Source organism: Brachyhypopomus gauderio, chromosome 1, assembly GCF_052324685.1.
Source record: "Brachyhypopomus gauderio isolate BG-103 chromosome 1, BGAUD_0.2, whole genome shotgun sequence".
NCBI classification, from domain to species: domain Eukaryota; kingdom Metazoa; phylum Chordata; class Actinopteri; order Gymnotiformes; family Hypopomidae; genus Brachyhypopomus; species Brachyhypopomus gauderio.
Window position 1 is genome coordinate 37,868,536 of NC_135211.1, and position 16,003 is coordinate 37,884,538.

At 42.5% G+C, this 16,003-nt stretch overlaps 1 protein-coding gene across 1 annotated transcript in view; it reads right to left on the reverse strand.

The window, feature by feature from the left end:
• ppp2r2ca (protein phosphatase 2, regulatory subunit B, gamma a) overlaps positions 1–15,275 on the reverse strand; it is a 16,248-nt gene extending 973 nt beyond the window's left edge. The window contains exons 1-9 of the mRNA XM_077013124.1: positions 14,239–15,275; positions 13,051–13,148; positions 10,014–10,188; positions 9,703–9,815; positions 7,758–7,935; positions 7,349–7,513; positions 6,390–6,559; positions 4,460–4,551; positions 1–3,049 (exon numbers count right to left, since the gene is read on the reverse strand). The exon at positions 1–3,049 is cut by the window's left edge and continues 973 nt beyond it. Of these exons, the coding sequence (XP_076869239.1) occupies positions 2,758–3,049; positions 4,460–4,551; positions 6,390–6,559; positions 7,349–7,513; positions 7,758–7,935; positions 9,703–9,815; positions 10,014–10,188; positions 13,051–13,148; positions 14,239–14,302 (1,347 nt within the window). The 5' untranslated portion in view covers positions 14,303–15,275 and the 3' untranslated portion in view covers positions 1–2,757. The remainder of the gene's footprint in view (positions 3,050–4,459; positions 4,552–6,389; positions 6,560–7,348; positions 7,514–7,757; positions 7,936–9,702; positions 9,816–10,013; positions 10,189–13,050; positions 13,149–14,238) is intronic.
• Between the last annotated feature and the right edge of the window lie 728 nt (positions 15,276–16,003).

The window sequence follows — 16,003 nt, forward strand, 5'->3', positions numbered from 1 at the left end:
GAAAGGAAAAATGGAGCAATTCCATGTGCAGGACATCCCGTACTATAGTAGAGGACATCCTGTACTATAGTAGAGGACATCCTGTACTATAGTAGAGGACATCCTGTACTATAGTAGAGGACACCCTGTACTATAGTAGAGGACACCCTGTACTATAGTAGAGGACACCCGCACTATAGTAGAGGACACCCGTACTATAGTAGAGGACACCCGTACTATAGTAGAGGACATCCTGTACTATAGTAGAGGACACCCGTACTATAGTAGAGGACATCCTGTACTATAGTAGAGGACACCCGTACTATAGTAGAGGACATCCTGTACTATAGTAGAGGACACTCCGTACTATTGTAGAGGACATCCCGTACTATAGTAGAGGACACCCGTACTATAGTAGAGGACATCCTGTACTATAGTAGAGGACACTCCGTACTATTGTAGAGGACATCCTGTACTATAGTAGAGGACACCCCGTACTATAGTAGAGGACATCCCGTACTATTGTAGAGGACATCCTGTACTATAGTAGAGGACACCACATACTATAGTATAGGCCATCCCGTACTATAATAGAGGACATCCCGTACTATAGTAAAGGACATCCCGTACTATAGTAAAGGACATCCCGTACTATAGTAGAGGACACCCTGTACTATAGTAGAGGACACTCCGTACTATTGTAGAGGACATCCTGTACTATTGTAGAGGACATCCTGTACTATAGTAGAGGACACCCCATACTATAGTAGAGGACATCCTGTACTATGTCCATTTACACCCCCCTCCGCTAACAATTTACACTTGGCAAGTGGCAAGTGTAAATTGTTAGCGGAGGGGGGTGTAAATGGACACAAATTAAGTATTATATTGCGATCGATCACCAAGTATAAACGCCTCCACCGCTCGCGCAGGTTCACGCGAGTTGTGCGGAGTCGCGCGCTACGATCACTCGCGAAAGTATAATCCATTAATATAATAATTTATATTAAATTATATATTTTTTTGCTGATGCTGGTCCAGCGTGCTACGTGCCAGTGATTATGCCTCGGCGTGCCAACGGTGGCACGTGTGCCATAGGTTGCCGACCCCTGAGCTAGATTAATGTTAGGGCTCTCAGCCTAAGATTAGCTGGGTTAGGGATAGAGATGAGGGTTGGGGTTACTTAGCTGGTAGTTTAATTACATCCATTTGTAGTTTGTTGTTGCTTATGTGTGGAGTTTAGAACAGGTGGCGTTCACTCAGAACTGGGGCAGATGCAATGTGTGCAGCACACAAGTACATGTCAATGAGATAAACGTGTCCACTCATTGCTGGCCTTTGATCTTACAGTTAAACATCCATAAATGCAGTTTACACATAAATATGTATTTTTCCAAATGTAGCGTCAAGAGTTACTGGTTTACAATTAGTCTACATTTATAGACTCTGTCCTATAACTGAGGTTAGTTAGTGTCGGTGTAGATGAGATTGTGGTTAATCTTTAGTTTAACACAAGCTTATCCTAAACGGTAGTGTTGGTTAAGCTTTGGGATGGTGTTAGGACATAGTATTAACTAAGTCATCTAGAGTAAAGTTTAGAATTGTATAAGAAGGGGTTGAAGGTGATGAGTTAAAGATTTGTTAAGGTTAAGACCATCACCGAGAAAGACTTAGAACTAGTCAATGTTGAAGTGTTCAAAGATCTGGGCTAGTCTAGGGTGTCTTAGTGTAAGTTAAAGAAATTATTAATCAAAAACTCCCATTTCCAAAATTTGCCCCTGACATTGTGATATTGTGTTATGAACAAGATGTGGTGTGAGAAAACTGTGTTTAGAAAACTATGAAAATTATTTTGTGCAAGGCCTCTCTTTCCTGTTAGCCTTGTTACTCTGGGGCAAAAATATAGTACCACATGAATTCCTAAACAGACAGGCTGGAGCTGAGGGACTGAGAGCCAACTAACCCCAACCCTAACCCCAAACCCAACCCTAATCTTAATCCTAACCCTATCCTCAACCCCAACCCTAATCCTAACCCTACCATAAAGAAACAGGCCGCTACTGAGAGACTGAGATATGTTTAAAAGAGAACCCCTAATGTAAATGTCTTGGCTAAGGGTTAAGCAAATCTATGGTGAGAATGCAGACACACACAGAGTGACTCAGAGTGACACAATGGCGGGTTTGTTTTGGGAAGGACATGTTTGGAAGACTGCTTAGAGCACTCCTGAAACCATGACAACCAGGTGAAATGCATCTACACCAGCCAAGTGACACACTGATTTTGTGTCTGAGCTACAGAGTTCATCTCTCTGCTCACTCTCAGGTGTATCTGCTCACTCTCAGGTGTATCATCTGCTCACTCTCAGGTGTATCATCTGCTCACTCTCAGGTGTATCATCTGCTCACTCTCAGGTGTATCTTTCAGGGATTAGTCAGAACTGTCAGTTGCACATAAGGAAAAGTTGACAGTGGTGCCCTCTTCAACATAAATTCACAAACTGAAATATTCTTGGCAGTAAAGGATAACAGGGACTGTGATTATGATGATTATGATTATTATGATTGGGTCAGAGTAAGTTGAATCCTCTCTGTTGCCTGTCTTTGCAATTGTCCACAAACTCTATTTGAATTACATCTTCTCAGGATCATTAAAATGTTTGTCGTCAGTGTGTGTGTGTGTGTGTGTGTGTGTGTGTGTGTGTGTGTGTGTGTGTGTGTGTGTGTGTCAGTCATACAGAGCCACAGTCCACCGTTGAGATAATTGCTCTTGTAACCATCACTGGTTTTCTGGGTGTATTCTGTCTTGAAAGATGTACAGGTTGTTGGTGGCTGCTATGGCGATAATGTTCTCCGCAGGGTGCCAGGCCATATGGAGAATCTTTTTGGTGAAGTCCAAGCTGTCCACACCCACGTCTCCACGGCGACGCCGTCCCCCTGTGTAGACACGGCGGGTTCGTAGCACAGCGCGTGGTTTGCTACTCTCCCTCCACGCCTCCAGCGTCACACCACGCCCCACCTCCCGATCAAACATGCGGAAGAAGCTGTTATACGTTCCGGTCATGATGACACTAGAGGGCAGGAGAGAGTTCAAAAAGAGAAAAGGGTTACATAGTGAAAACAGTAAAATAACAGAGATGACGCGATGTAGAAGTTCTGTTGGTTGGGTGAAGCTTTGATTAATGGGGATTAAAAAAAAACATTTTACAGATATCATGAATGTTTTCAGATGAATACAAATAAAACAATGAGATTATTTTCTTTCTCTGCAATATAGGGTCTCTTAGTGAGATATTTATTAGTTAGATCATTCGTTTTCAACTGTATTGTACTCACTCCCAGCAAACACTATCTTACACACTCCTTTGCACACACACTCACACACACACACACACACACTCGTACACACACACACACACATACACACGCTCGTACACACACACACACACACACACACACACACACACACACACACACACACACACACACACACACACACACACACACACACACACACACACACACAGTGTCTCTCTGCTCACTACAGCTGCTACATTCACTAACTCCCCAAATGTCCACCACAGTTTTACTGCATTTTTGAGTGTTTGAGTGCAGCTGGACTTCCATGATTTGTTTTGTCAATTTTATCTCTCTTCCTCACCCAGAACCAACTCCATGATCCCAATCAGTCTGGTTTCAAATGGGCACAGTCAACAGAAACAGCCCTCAAAGCAGTGACAGTGAAGCTCCGTGCTGCCTAGGCTAACAAGCTATCATTTTAATTCACTTTAATTCACTAGCCACTTAACGACGGGTCTGGTTAACGACGGACCGGAGTTACGACCGAGGAGCAGTGGCAGCACAGTGGAGTGTAGTGGAGTGTTGTGGAGTGTTGTGTACGATATACTGGGCTCTCATTTATCTGTCCTCTCATTTATCTGTCCTCTCATTCATCTGTCCTCTCATTCATCTGTCCTCTCATTCATCTGTCCTCTCATTCATCTGTCCTCTCATTTATCTGTCCTCTCATTCATCTGTCCTCTCATTCATCTGTCCTCTCATTTATCTGTCCTCTCATTCATCTGTCCTCTCATTCATCTGTCCTCTCATTTATCTGTCCTCACATTCATCTGTCCTCTCATTCATCTGTCCTCTCATTCATCTGTCCTCTCATTCATCTGTCCTCTCATTTATCTGTCCTCTCATTCATCTGTCCTCTCATTCATCTGTCCTCTCATTTATCTGTCCTCTCATTCATCTGTCCTCTCATTTATCTGTACTCTCATTCATCTGTCCTCTCATTTATCTGTCCTCTCATTTCTGTCCTCTCATTCATCCTTATTATCCCGTTCATTGTTAAAGTAACTAAATGCAATAGCAAATGTGCAGAATAAATATCTGTATAAGGACAATGGCTTTGGCTTTGGTAAAGGCCGATGTTGTTTGGACTACACTGTTCTCTGCATAAAAGCTTAGCTTACCTGTCCGTACTGTTCCACACACACTCAAACTTGTCGAAGATGCAGTCGTTCTCATACAAGGAGCACAGTTTGCTGCGCAGGTAGTCATGCACCTGCACAGAAAGGTGGGAGCACATTAACCCTCTGCTTCTTTTAGGCAACACCATGGCACTTATTATAGACTAATTATATGTGAGCAAATAGGTGGCAATCTTTTACTAACACAAATGATGGCTAAAAAAACATTTGTTTCTTAAAAATGAGTGAGCAACAAGCGTGGATGACACCAGTCTGGCCTGGACACCATCACACCTGGTATGAACACTAAAGGTGTAGTGTAGTGTAGTGTGAACACTAAAGGTGTAGTGTAGCGTGAACACTAAAGGTGTAGTGTAGTGTGAACACTAAAGGTGTAGTGTAGTGTAGTGTGAACACTAAAGGTGTAGTGTAGTGTGAACACTAAAGGTGAGGTGTAGTGTGAACACTAAAGGTGTAGTGTAGTGTAGTGTGAACACTAAAGGTGAGGTGTAGTGTGAACTCTAAAGGTGTAGTGTAGTGTGAACACTAAAGGTGTAGTGTAGTGTAGTGTGAACACTAAAGGTGAGGTGTAGTGTGAACTCTAAAGGTGTAGTGTAGTGTAGTGTGAACCCTAGGGATGGGGAGATTCACCGATTCACATCGGTGAATCGGCACACATGTCTGCGATTCGACTGCATCGGTAGATTCAACGTGCATCGGGTTTAATTTGCGGGCGAATTTACGGTGCAACAACTCTAGCCTTTTTGCATCGGCAAATACCATGGTTAAATCGGGTGTTTGTTTTCCAGTATCTATTCCTTATTCTAACGTATTTACAGAGGCAACATACTTTTTATTTTTATTGATTTCTTTTTTTTTTCGAGGCAACATAAATGCACCATCATGTCCTCAGGTACTGACGCAAACACGCAGACGTACGCAACAAAGATGGAGGGAAACGAGAGCATTAGCAACGACAAAGATATTTAATGCACCAAAAAAGACACACAAATAAAACGTGTGGCAATATTTCGGGTTTTTTAAGCGAAGTGGTCAACTTGACAAGACGCACGCAATCTGCAAACAATGCCGTAGAGCTATCAAATACGTTAGTAGCACAACAAACCTGGCGACACACATGAAAAGATGGCACGGTGTGGTCTCTGCGGCCGCTACCCCATCGTAAGTCTAGCAGACAGTAGTGTTGCAGATCATAATTTTCACTATGTTAATACAGTACTTTTAAAAACTGTTCATATTATGTTTTAAACGTTTTGTATAAATATAGATGGAGAAAATAAATCAATGCTCCATTGAAAACAACCAGGGGTGAGTTTCCCGAAACGTTCTTAGCGTTAAGTACTTCTTAACCTCATACGTTTCATACGAGGTTACGAAGCGCTACGAACGTTTCGGGAAACCCACCCCAGATGCATACATCCCTTAGATTGTTAGAGAGTAAAGTATAATTGTGCTATTGAGTTAAGAAAACTGATGGGTTAGGCCAATACATCCTCAAACCTCAACTAACTGTATCGAATGATCATTTATCAAACCGAATCCTCATATAATAAGTCATATCGTTATCAAATCATTTTGAATCGCATCATATCGTGAACAGGAGTGATTTGTATCGCATTGTATCGACAAGGGGTTTCAGAGTATCGCAGTTATATCGTTTCGGTGACAGTGTATCGAGATGTGCATCAAATCTACCTTAGTGGTGAAGATATACATCCTTAGTGAACACTAAAGGTGAGGTGTAGTGTGAACACTAAAGGTGTAGTGTAGTGTGAACACTAAAGGTGTAGTGTAGTGTGAACACTAAAGGTGAGGTGTAGTGTGAACACTAAAGGTGTAGTGTAGTGTAAACACTAAAGGTGTAGTGTAGTGTGAACACTAAAGGTGTCCTGTGGCCTGGACACTGTCTCACCTGGTACGTCTCCACAGGGCCTTTCTCCATATTCAGGTCCCACACCTTGGTGCTCAGGTAGTCTCGTGTGAGCAGGTAGCGACCACTGTGGCTGAACTTCACATCAGATACGGAGGAGATGATCTCGGAGAAGAAGGATTTACTGCCAGGGTCCTCTGGCTCCTCAAAGACTAGAACAAACACGTTAGTGCACTTCACGTTAGTGCACTTCACGGTAATGCCAAGTGAATAAAACACTTACCCTAACCCTAGTGCACTTCACGGTAGTGCCAAGTGAATAAAACAATTAGTTCAAGTGTATAACTGAAAACAAGAGATCTGGTTACAAGTAGATAACATTTGATCAAAAGTATGATCTCAGTATTTGTTAGTGTGACTGGATACTGTTGCTATAGTAATAGCTTATGTTCTTATAATCATGTATAAAGAAAACATTATGAATTACACAGTGAATTCTATCCATATTTCAGCTCCTACATTCTTACACTTGCATAATCTTGCCATTGCTCTCTAACCCTAACTAACCTGAACCCTAACTAACCCTAATCCGAAGCCTAAACCTAAAAACATTACCCCTAACCATGCCAGTCAGTGAGTGATCAAAACATTCTTTAGCTCTTTTCATGTCTTGTTTATGTCCCCCTGAACCCTGTTTTATTCACTATAGCCTCACTATAGCCACATAGTGTGTGTGGGTGGGATCTGGTGTACAGGTGTGTGTGGGTGGGGATCTATTGTACAGGTGTGTGAGTGGGGGCTGGTGTACAGGTGTTTGTGGGTGGGGGCTGGTGTACAGGTGTGTGTGGGTGGGAGGGATCTATTGTACAGGTGTGTGAGTGGGGGCTGGTGTACAGGTGTTTGTGGGTGGGGCTGGTGTGCAGGTGTGTGTGTGGGTGGGGCTGGTGTACAGGTGTGTGTGTACGGAGAAGGAGCTTGTGAACGGGTTGAGGTTTGCTTACTCTTGGAGTGTTTGTCACAGAGGGCGGATGCTCTCATGTCACACAGGCGGAGCGTCCCCTTGCTGCTGCTGTAGACAAACAGGTGGCAGTGCTGTGGGTGGAACTCCGCAGCTGTGATCACCTCCGTCAGGTCCTCCATGTTTGCTGGCTTAATGTCTACAATGTCTGATGAGGGAGAGTTAAGGCCCTTGCTCTGGAAGAGTTTAGCATGCAGTTAACACTGAACTAAGTGAACCACCCAAACCCCACAACACCAATGACCTAGTTGTATGGATGATCTAGGTTTGTTGATCTAGAAGTATGGATGATCTAGATGTGTTGATGACCTAGATGTGTTGATGACCTAGATGTGTTGATAATCTAGATGTGTTGATAATCTAGATGTGTTGCGGCACCTAAAGGAAGATACTGAAGCTCCGGTCTGTAATGGCCAGGTGCCACATGTTGATTCTCAGATCATCAGCTGACAGATATGTTTCCCCATCGCTGTTTACCGAGATAGAGTTCACATGGTAGGTGTGGCCATTTGCAAAGACACGGCGTGGCCTCACCTCCACCATCAGATCAGTCGGCTTCAGTACCGGAACCTGGATCAATCACACATCTTAAGTGATTCGACCTTAACAAATTCTGTCCAAAAGAAGGTGCAGACAAACCAAACACTACAGAATGCCTTACAGAATAAAACCAGCCTTTATTTACCTTTGGAATATCTATCTATTAGTTATTCATTCATTCACTTTTGTATTGATTTTTACCACCATGCAAGATCATTGGCTTTACTCTGTTTTGGCAGCCAAACAAACACACGGTAGTTGTTTGGGTTAGAACAAACAAAGCAAAGCCAAACAAACACACTGTTTGACCCTAACCCCTAAAGCCTAAACCCTATAGTCTACTTGTCTGTCTGTGTGTTCTTGGTTGTCTTTTTTCCCAGTTTTGATATTAATTTGATATTTTTTGGTTTGTTTGTTTCCCGAGCTAAGAATTTGGCCTGTTGTATGCATATACAGTGGGTACAGAAAGTATACAGTCCCCTTAAAATTTTTCACTTTGTTTCATTGCAGCCATTTGCTAAAATCAAAAAAGTACATTTTATTTATCATTAAGTTACACTCAGCACCCCATCTTGACAGAAAAAAACAGAAATGTAGAAATTGTTGCAAATTTATTTAAAAATAAAAATTTAAATATTACATGGTCATAAGTATTCAGACCCTTTGCTATGACACTCATATTTAACTCACATGCTGTCCATTTCTTCGGATCCCCCTTGAGATGGTTATACTCCTTCATTGGAGTCCTGTGTTTAAGTAAACTGATTGGACTTGATTAGGAAAGGCACACACCTGTCTATATAAGACCTCACACACCTGTCTATATAAGACCTCACACCTCACACACCTGTCTATATAAGACCTCACACACCTGTCTATATAAGACCTCACACCTCACACACCTGTTTATATAAGACCTCACACACCTGTCTATATAAGAGCTCACACACCTGTCTATATAAGACCTCACACCTCACACACCTGTCTATATAAGACCTCACACACCTGTCTATATAAGACCTCACACCTCACACACCTGTTTATATAAGACCTCACACACCTGTCTATATAAGAGCTCACACACCTGTCTATATAAGACCTCACACCTCACATACCTGTTTATATAAGACCTCACACACCTGTCTATATAAGAGCTCACACCTCACACACCTGTCTACATAAGACCTCACACACCTGTCTATATAAGACCTCACACACCTGTCTATATAAGACCTCACACACCTCTCTATTTAAGACCTCACACACCTCTGTATATATGACCTCACACCTCACACACCTGTCTATATAAGACCTCACACACCTGTCTATATTGAGGTTGAAGGAACTACCCAAGGAGCTGAGAGACAGTACTGTGGCAGCACGGATCTGGCCAAGGTTACAAAAGAATTTCTGCAGTACTCAAGGTTCCTAAAAGCACAGTTGTCTCCATAATCCTTAAACGGAATAAGTTTGGGATGACCAGAACTCTTTCTAGACCTGGCCGTCCAGCCAAACTGAACAGTCGTGAGAGAAGAGCCTTGGTGAGAGAGGTGAAGAAGAACACAAAGATCACTGTGGCTGAGAGATGCAGTTTTTTCTGTCAAGATGGGGTGCTAAGTGTACATTAATGAGAAATAAAACAAACCTTTTTCTTTTTAGCAAATGGCTGAAATAAAACAGAGTGAAAAATTTAAAGGGTTCTGAATACTTTCTGAACCCCCTGAAAATGTTGCTATGAACATATAACCAGACAAATATTTGTAAAGAATTTACAATGGAAAACCCTTCAGCACACACCTGTAATGATGTCACTGTGGAAACATCCTTGAAACGACCTTCTTCATCCTTCAGGTTATAACCTTCTGGCCTCCTGTCACGCTGACTCACCTTCCACAGCTTTATGGTCTTATCTGTTCAACAGTCGTGTATAAAGATTACCTTCCCCTACAGCACAATGTGATTATATACACCAATCATTTAAAATAAACAGATTGTTGTCACAATCCTAACCCCCATTTTTTTAGGAATGTGGGACTTAGGAACCTTCAGATCACTCTCGAGACTCTTTAGTGCATCGTGTCCAGTCTGATGGCAGTTTCTCTGCTCACCATTGGTGGAGAGGAGGAAGTGGGCGGCATTCTGCTGGGGCAGCCAGCGAATCCTGTTGATCTTCTCCTCAATTTCGAGACTTTTTAGGTAGTCAAAGTCGGGCTCGTGGCTCTGAAACGTGCTGTAGACATTATACTCCCCTGCGTCTCCTAGCTCTTCAGTGTCTCCTTTAACCTGTAGGAAACAGGTACACAGATCAGTCCGAGCTCTTCCCTGATATAAATACCAGTAGTCAGAAACAAAATGTACTCAAAACATTTGGTTTGTTTAATCTCAGCTACAGAAAACAGGACCAACCAACTGAAGTGTTATTTTTAATTCAGTTAATACAAAAGAGGACATAAAATATTTTTTTAATGTATAAAATTTTTATGTTCTTATTAGTTTGATAAAACCACAATCTTATGGAACTACAATTATAATAATCTAAAAATATAATAATCTGTAGGTGCAACATTTTGTATTGATTACTCTTACATTCTTTGAAGATTTTTAGTGTGATTTATGTTCACAATCGTTCCATAAGCACAATTTTGTAAAAACAATACAATTCTTGCCCTAAGCCTAGCTTTAACCCTAACCCTAGCACTTTGCATTTTGACAGCATTTAATGACGGGTGTATGTGTTTAACATATTAAAATTTAACATATTAAAATTTTCATTTAAATATCATTTAATGACATGTAAGATAACAGCTTAAAACAAAATTAAGTATGATGCCGCTCTCAGGACTATGGTGCCACTCTCAGGACTATGGTGCCACTCTCAGGACTATGGTGCCACTCTCAGGATTATGATGCCACTCTCAGGACTATGTTGCCACTCTCAGGACGATGTTGCCACTCTCAGGACGATGTTGCCTCTCTCCGGACGATGTTGCTACTCTCAGGACCATGTTGCTATTCTCAGGACTATGATGCCACTCTCAGGACTATGTTGTCACTTTCAGGACAATGTTGCCACTCTCAGGACAATGTTGCCACTCTCAGGACTATGCGATTACAACTTCCTGCCAGTCAGCTACATAACTGCTTCCCGTTTTTTGTACTTCTGGCTTTCCATACTCTAGCAGACTTTCATAGCGTGTTGCCAGAGGTAAGTCATGAAATTTTTCACAATCCTAAGGCAAAATAATAATTCAGTTGCTTATAGATACAATGCATATCTTTTTTCTACATTAGTAGGACCAAGCCAGTAATATTTATCGGTATATTGAAGTGTTTTAGGCACTTAAACCATCGCTCATTACATACACATATGTTATCTGATCAAAAACTGTAGATGAGGGAAAGTACAGTGTTACTGCTGGTTGTGTGCAGGAATGTTGTAATCCTCTTTTTCTTGTTTCAGTGTTATTATTCTTTGAAATATTATCTCCATTGTGGGCTAGTCAATGAGACTATAAGGAATTTTACATTATTTTAAACCACTATATGATCACTTAGCATTTTCTTCCTGTTCTCTCACTGTAGAGATTAGGGGTGAGTTTCCCAAAACGTTCTTAGCGCTAAGTACTTCGTAACCTCGTTCTTACATACGAGGTTAAGAAGTACTTAACACTAAGAACGTTTTGGGAAACTCACCCTTGAGCAGTAATGTCTACCATTCCTTTAGTAACACAACCTACCATATAACACAGTGTGTATGTGCAGCTATGAGTGTGTGTCGTTGATAATGTGAATGGAATGGTAGCATTCATAGCATTGCAAAGAGGTACAAAAACTATAGCTGAAAGACAATACAGTACAGTGTTACTGCTGGTGGTCTGCAGGAATAAAGAGTGAGACAGCATAAGAGTCGCCTCCTGTCTGTCTCACAGAACACTGGTGTCATTCGTCTGTTACACTGGTGCAGTACAGCACATCACACTGGTGTCATTCGTCCGTTACACTGGTGCAGTACAGCACATCACACTGGTGTCATTCGTCCGTTACACTGGTGCAGTACAGAACATCACACTGGTGTCATTCGTCTGTTACACTGGTGCAGTACAGAACATCACACTGGTGTCATTCGTCTGTTACACTGGTGCAGTACAGCACATCACACTGGTGTCATTCGTCTGTTACACTGGTGCAGTACAGCACATCACACTGGTGTCATTCGTCTGTTACACTGGTGCAGTACAGAACATGACACTGGTGTCATTCGTCTGTTACACTGGTGCAGTACAGGACATCACACTGGTGTCATGCGTCTGTTACACTGGTGCAGTACAGCACATCACACTGGTGTCATGCGTCTGTTACACTGGTGCAGTACAGAACATCACACTGGTGTCATTCGTCTGTTACACTGGTGCAGTACAGCTGTTACTTGTGTCCATCTGACACAGAGGATGACCTAACCAGACTGGGGCATGATGGTGAACACAAGCCTGAGTCCATAGCAACCTACGGCTGGCTGCCTCTGACTGACCTTCATCACCACCCTCATCTTCACCCTCAGACACTTAAGTTCCATTGGCATATTTACTATTAGCTCATCATAATAATTATTATAGCACTATTATTATTATTTTTATTATAATGATCTTACCATGGCACCTGTGTAACCCTACCATGTGGTCGAAAGCATGGAACTGTATCAATTATTTCCCCTAGACACCATAAAAGTTTGGTCACATGATGAAATTCTTCAATTTTATTGGCTAAATTGGAAGTCATTTGACATATTTAAGACAAAATATGATTGATTGAACGTTTTAAAACGTTTTACAAGCGGTTTTTTAAATGTTATTTATAACTGACAAAGTCCCTAAGGTTAGGAATGAGAATGACCTGCTGCCTGACAGCCAGAGCTAACGTTGTGATGAGTGGCTCCATAACCCTAATCCCTAAACCCTAACCCTTAATCTGGGTTAGGGGTCAGGTTAAATTATGGGTTAGGAGTTGATGGAGTTTTATGCCTGTTACTTTTGCTGCACTGCAGCTTCTATTAAAACCAGGGACATGCTTCCTGTAGACTTTCTGGTGATCTAGACAGGTGGACAGAGAGACAGGTGGACAGATGGACAGGTGGACAGGTGGACTCACTTCTGGCTCCCGCTGGAAGATGACCACTCGGCCTCCCCTGTCCCCAGTCGCCAGCAGGTCTCCAGTCTGGTTGAACTCCACCGTGGAAATAACATCAGCTGAAGGACAGGGAGGGAGAGAAGCAACCATACAACCAGAGAGGGTTCATGTTCTTGTTGTTCAATCATTCATTTTTGTTGATAATTGTGGTAATTGGGAGTGTATGGACTGAATTAGCATATTGACACAAGCACAAACAACTGCTGTGATCCTCACTGTTGCACTTTTTAGTTTTTAACCTGACTATGTGTGTACTGACAAGATGAATAGCCTGTATACATGGCCATTTTCAATTTGAAGTGCAAAGATTCATAGATGATTTACAATTTTTATACATTTATACATTTTATACATACACATCCTAAAATGTGTATTATGCTTTAGAGTTTTAGAGAATAAGATACAGTCTGGGTCAGTGTGGAGTCCTTTGCCCATTGCAGTAATAATGAATTGTCTTGCACATCAGCGTTCTGGACCCAAACATTCATGAGCTTTATAGATAAACTGACTTCACTTGACTACTGTAGTGCCATAAGGCTTCAATATAAAACATGTGTTTATCTGAAAAGCCTCAGCAGGCAGTTTGATGCAGGCATACAGAATGCAGGAGATTTGCTCCATTATTTATGGGGCTTGGCAAAATAAATGAATTCACTGTGTACAGATGAAGAGTGAAAAACCTGGTAACCAGTATCAAAAGTCAGGCGTCTGACTATTTGTTCAAGCGTCTTAGTATAGGTTCACAAGTGTCTGACTACTGGATCAGGCATTTTACTACTGGTTCAAGGATGCCAGGCAGTCCACAATTGTTCTATGCATTAGGTCATTTTGGTATTGTCAGATGACCTGGGAATATATAGGAAAATGACTGTGGTTACTGCGGACACTATTATTTAACCATGTGTCCAACTGTTTCATTTATAAAAGCTGTAAGAAGGCCATACATTACAGATATTAATAATGTCATATTTGTGTCCCCTCAGAAATCTGGTTGTCTTCAGCAGGACAAACGTCCCACTGACTCAGCACAACACAGTGTGAGTGTGACTGCTGCCCACTGCAGGGTTGTAGAGGTGAAATAGATCAGGTTGCCTTTCTGAGTGTGGCGTGTGTTTGTTCTGAGTGTGTGGGGTGTGTGTGAGTACGTACCCTCCGTCACGTAGTCTCGCAGGAAGCTGTGGTTGATTTTGGGGCTCTCGCCGTCCTCACCCATGAGCTGTAGCAGGGTGTGTGTGTGCACCCGTCCGGAGAAGAGCCGTCCAATCCGTACCTTCTCGCTCGCCTGGGGCTCCACCCATGCTGCTGCAGCCTAGCGAAGCGGCTTGCTGCACAGCATCCTGGGATACAGTAGGCCTTCGTCACAAGGAAGAGGAGCAACTGAATCCAGACTGAAAAAGGAATCAGCACTTCCTGTGCTCAGTTGTGTAAGAGCCCAAATCCTGGAAACACATACGGTCAGATTCACACGCACAGAAAAAAGTAGACCTGCTTCTGTGTCCACACTGCCTGGCAACAAGACACCAGGAGGAAAATTAAAGCTGTGTGTGTGTGTGTGAGAGAGAGAGAGAGAGGGGGAGAGATTAAGAATCCTGTGTAAAATGCTTGTGTGTAAGTATGACTGAGTCTGCCATGTTAAGTGTGTGTAAGTATGACCGAGTCCACCATGCTAAGTGTACATGTGTGTGTGTGTGTGTGTGTGTGTGTGTGTGTGTGTGTGTGTGTGTGTGTGTGAGATGGAGCTCTCCGTGCCGTGGTCACTCCTCTTCATGTGAGCAGGTTGTGGTTGTTGCTAGGTGCTGCAGTCCTTGACTGAAAACAGAATAAAGGAGCCGCGTCTTCTTCCATACAAGATGAGGAGAGCGTGAGGAATGTCTTCCATCCACTGAACACGAGGCAGCAGGAGAAAAGGCCTGAGCTGCCTTACACTCTGTGTGTGTCCTCTTCCTTCTGCTGCAGTGTGCCTGACTGTGTGTGTGTGTGTGTGTGTGTGTGTGTGTGTGTGTGTGTGTGTGTGTGTGTGTGTGTATGTGTGTGGGAAAGGAAGAAAGATGGAAAAGAAGGGGGAGGGAGAGAAAGACAGAGAGAGGGAGAGGGAAGTAGAGAGGGAGCGAGGGAGGAGGGGTAGAAAGGGAGGAGGGGTAGAGAAGGAGTGAAGGAGGAGGAGTAGAGAGGGAGGGGGCAGGAGGGGTAGAGAGGGAGGGGGTGGGTGATGCTGCCAGCCTGTTTCTGCTGAGCATCTGCACAGCATCACCATGCCACTGCAGCATCCTCCCTAAACAGCCAATCAGATCCCAGCAGTGCTCTACAGCCCCTCCCACTGCAGGTGACAAGAGGAACAAGATGGGTGATGGAGGGAAGCAGATTGTTCACCTACAGACGGCAGCAGCGGCAGGATGGACCACGCAGAGAAAAGATACAGAGAATTAAAGAGTAAAACAATGATGACTGAGTTAAGAGATTTAATAATTGTCTGTGAAAAGTGCTATATAAATTAATTTTACTTACTTACTTACTAATTACTGAAGGATAGGAAAAAATGGGACAGAGGAGAAGAGCTTGTCTCAGAAAAGCCTTCAAAATGGTTTTATTGCTCCCCCTAGTGGCTATGCATGGTAACGTAATGTGAAAAATTACAACAACAAAAAAATCATCATCATATAACAACAATATAACATTAATGATAATAATTCATTGCTGTACTAATAATAAGTTCAGCCCTTTTTTGTTCAGAATTACTACATGACATTTTGAAGGGATGTTCAACAAATATTTGTGCTGTTAAAGAACTGGAATATAACAAGAGCACCATTGGCCATATTATACTGGCCTCATATTCCAAGAGTGTTATATGATCATGCACAACCATCACTGAAATTAATCACCCCATGTGATGGCTCCCAGTCCAGGATTCCCC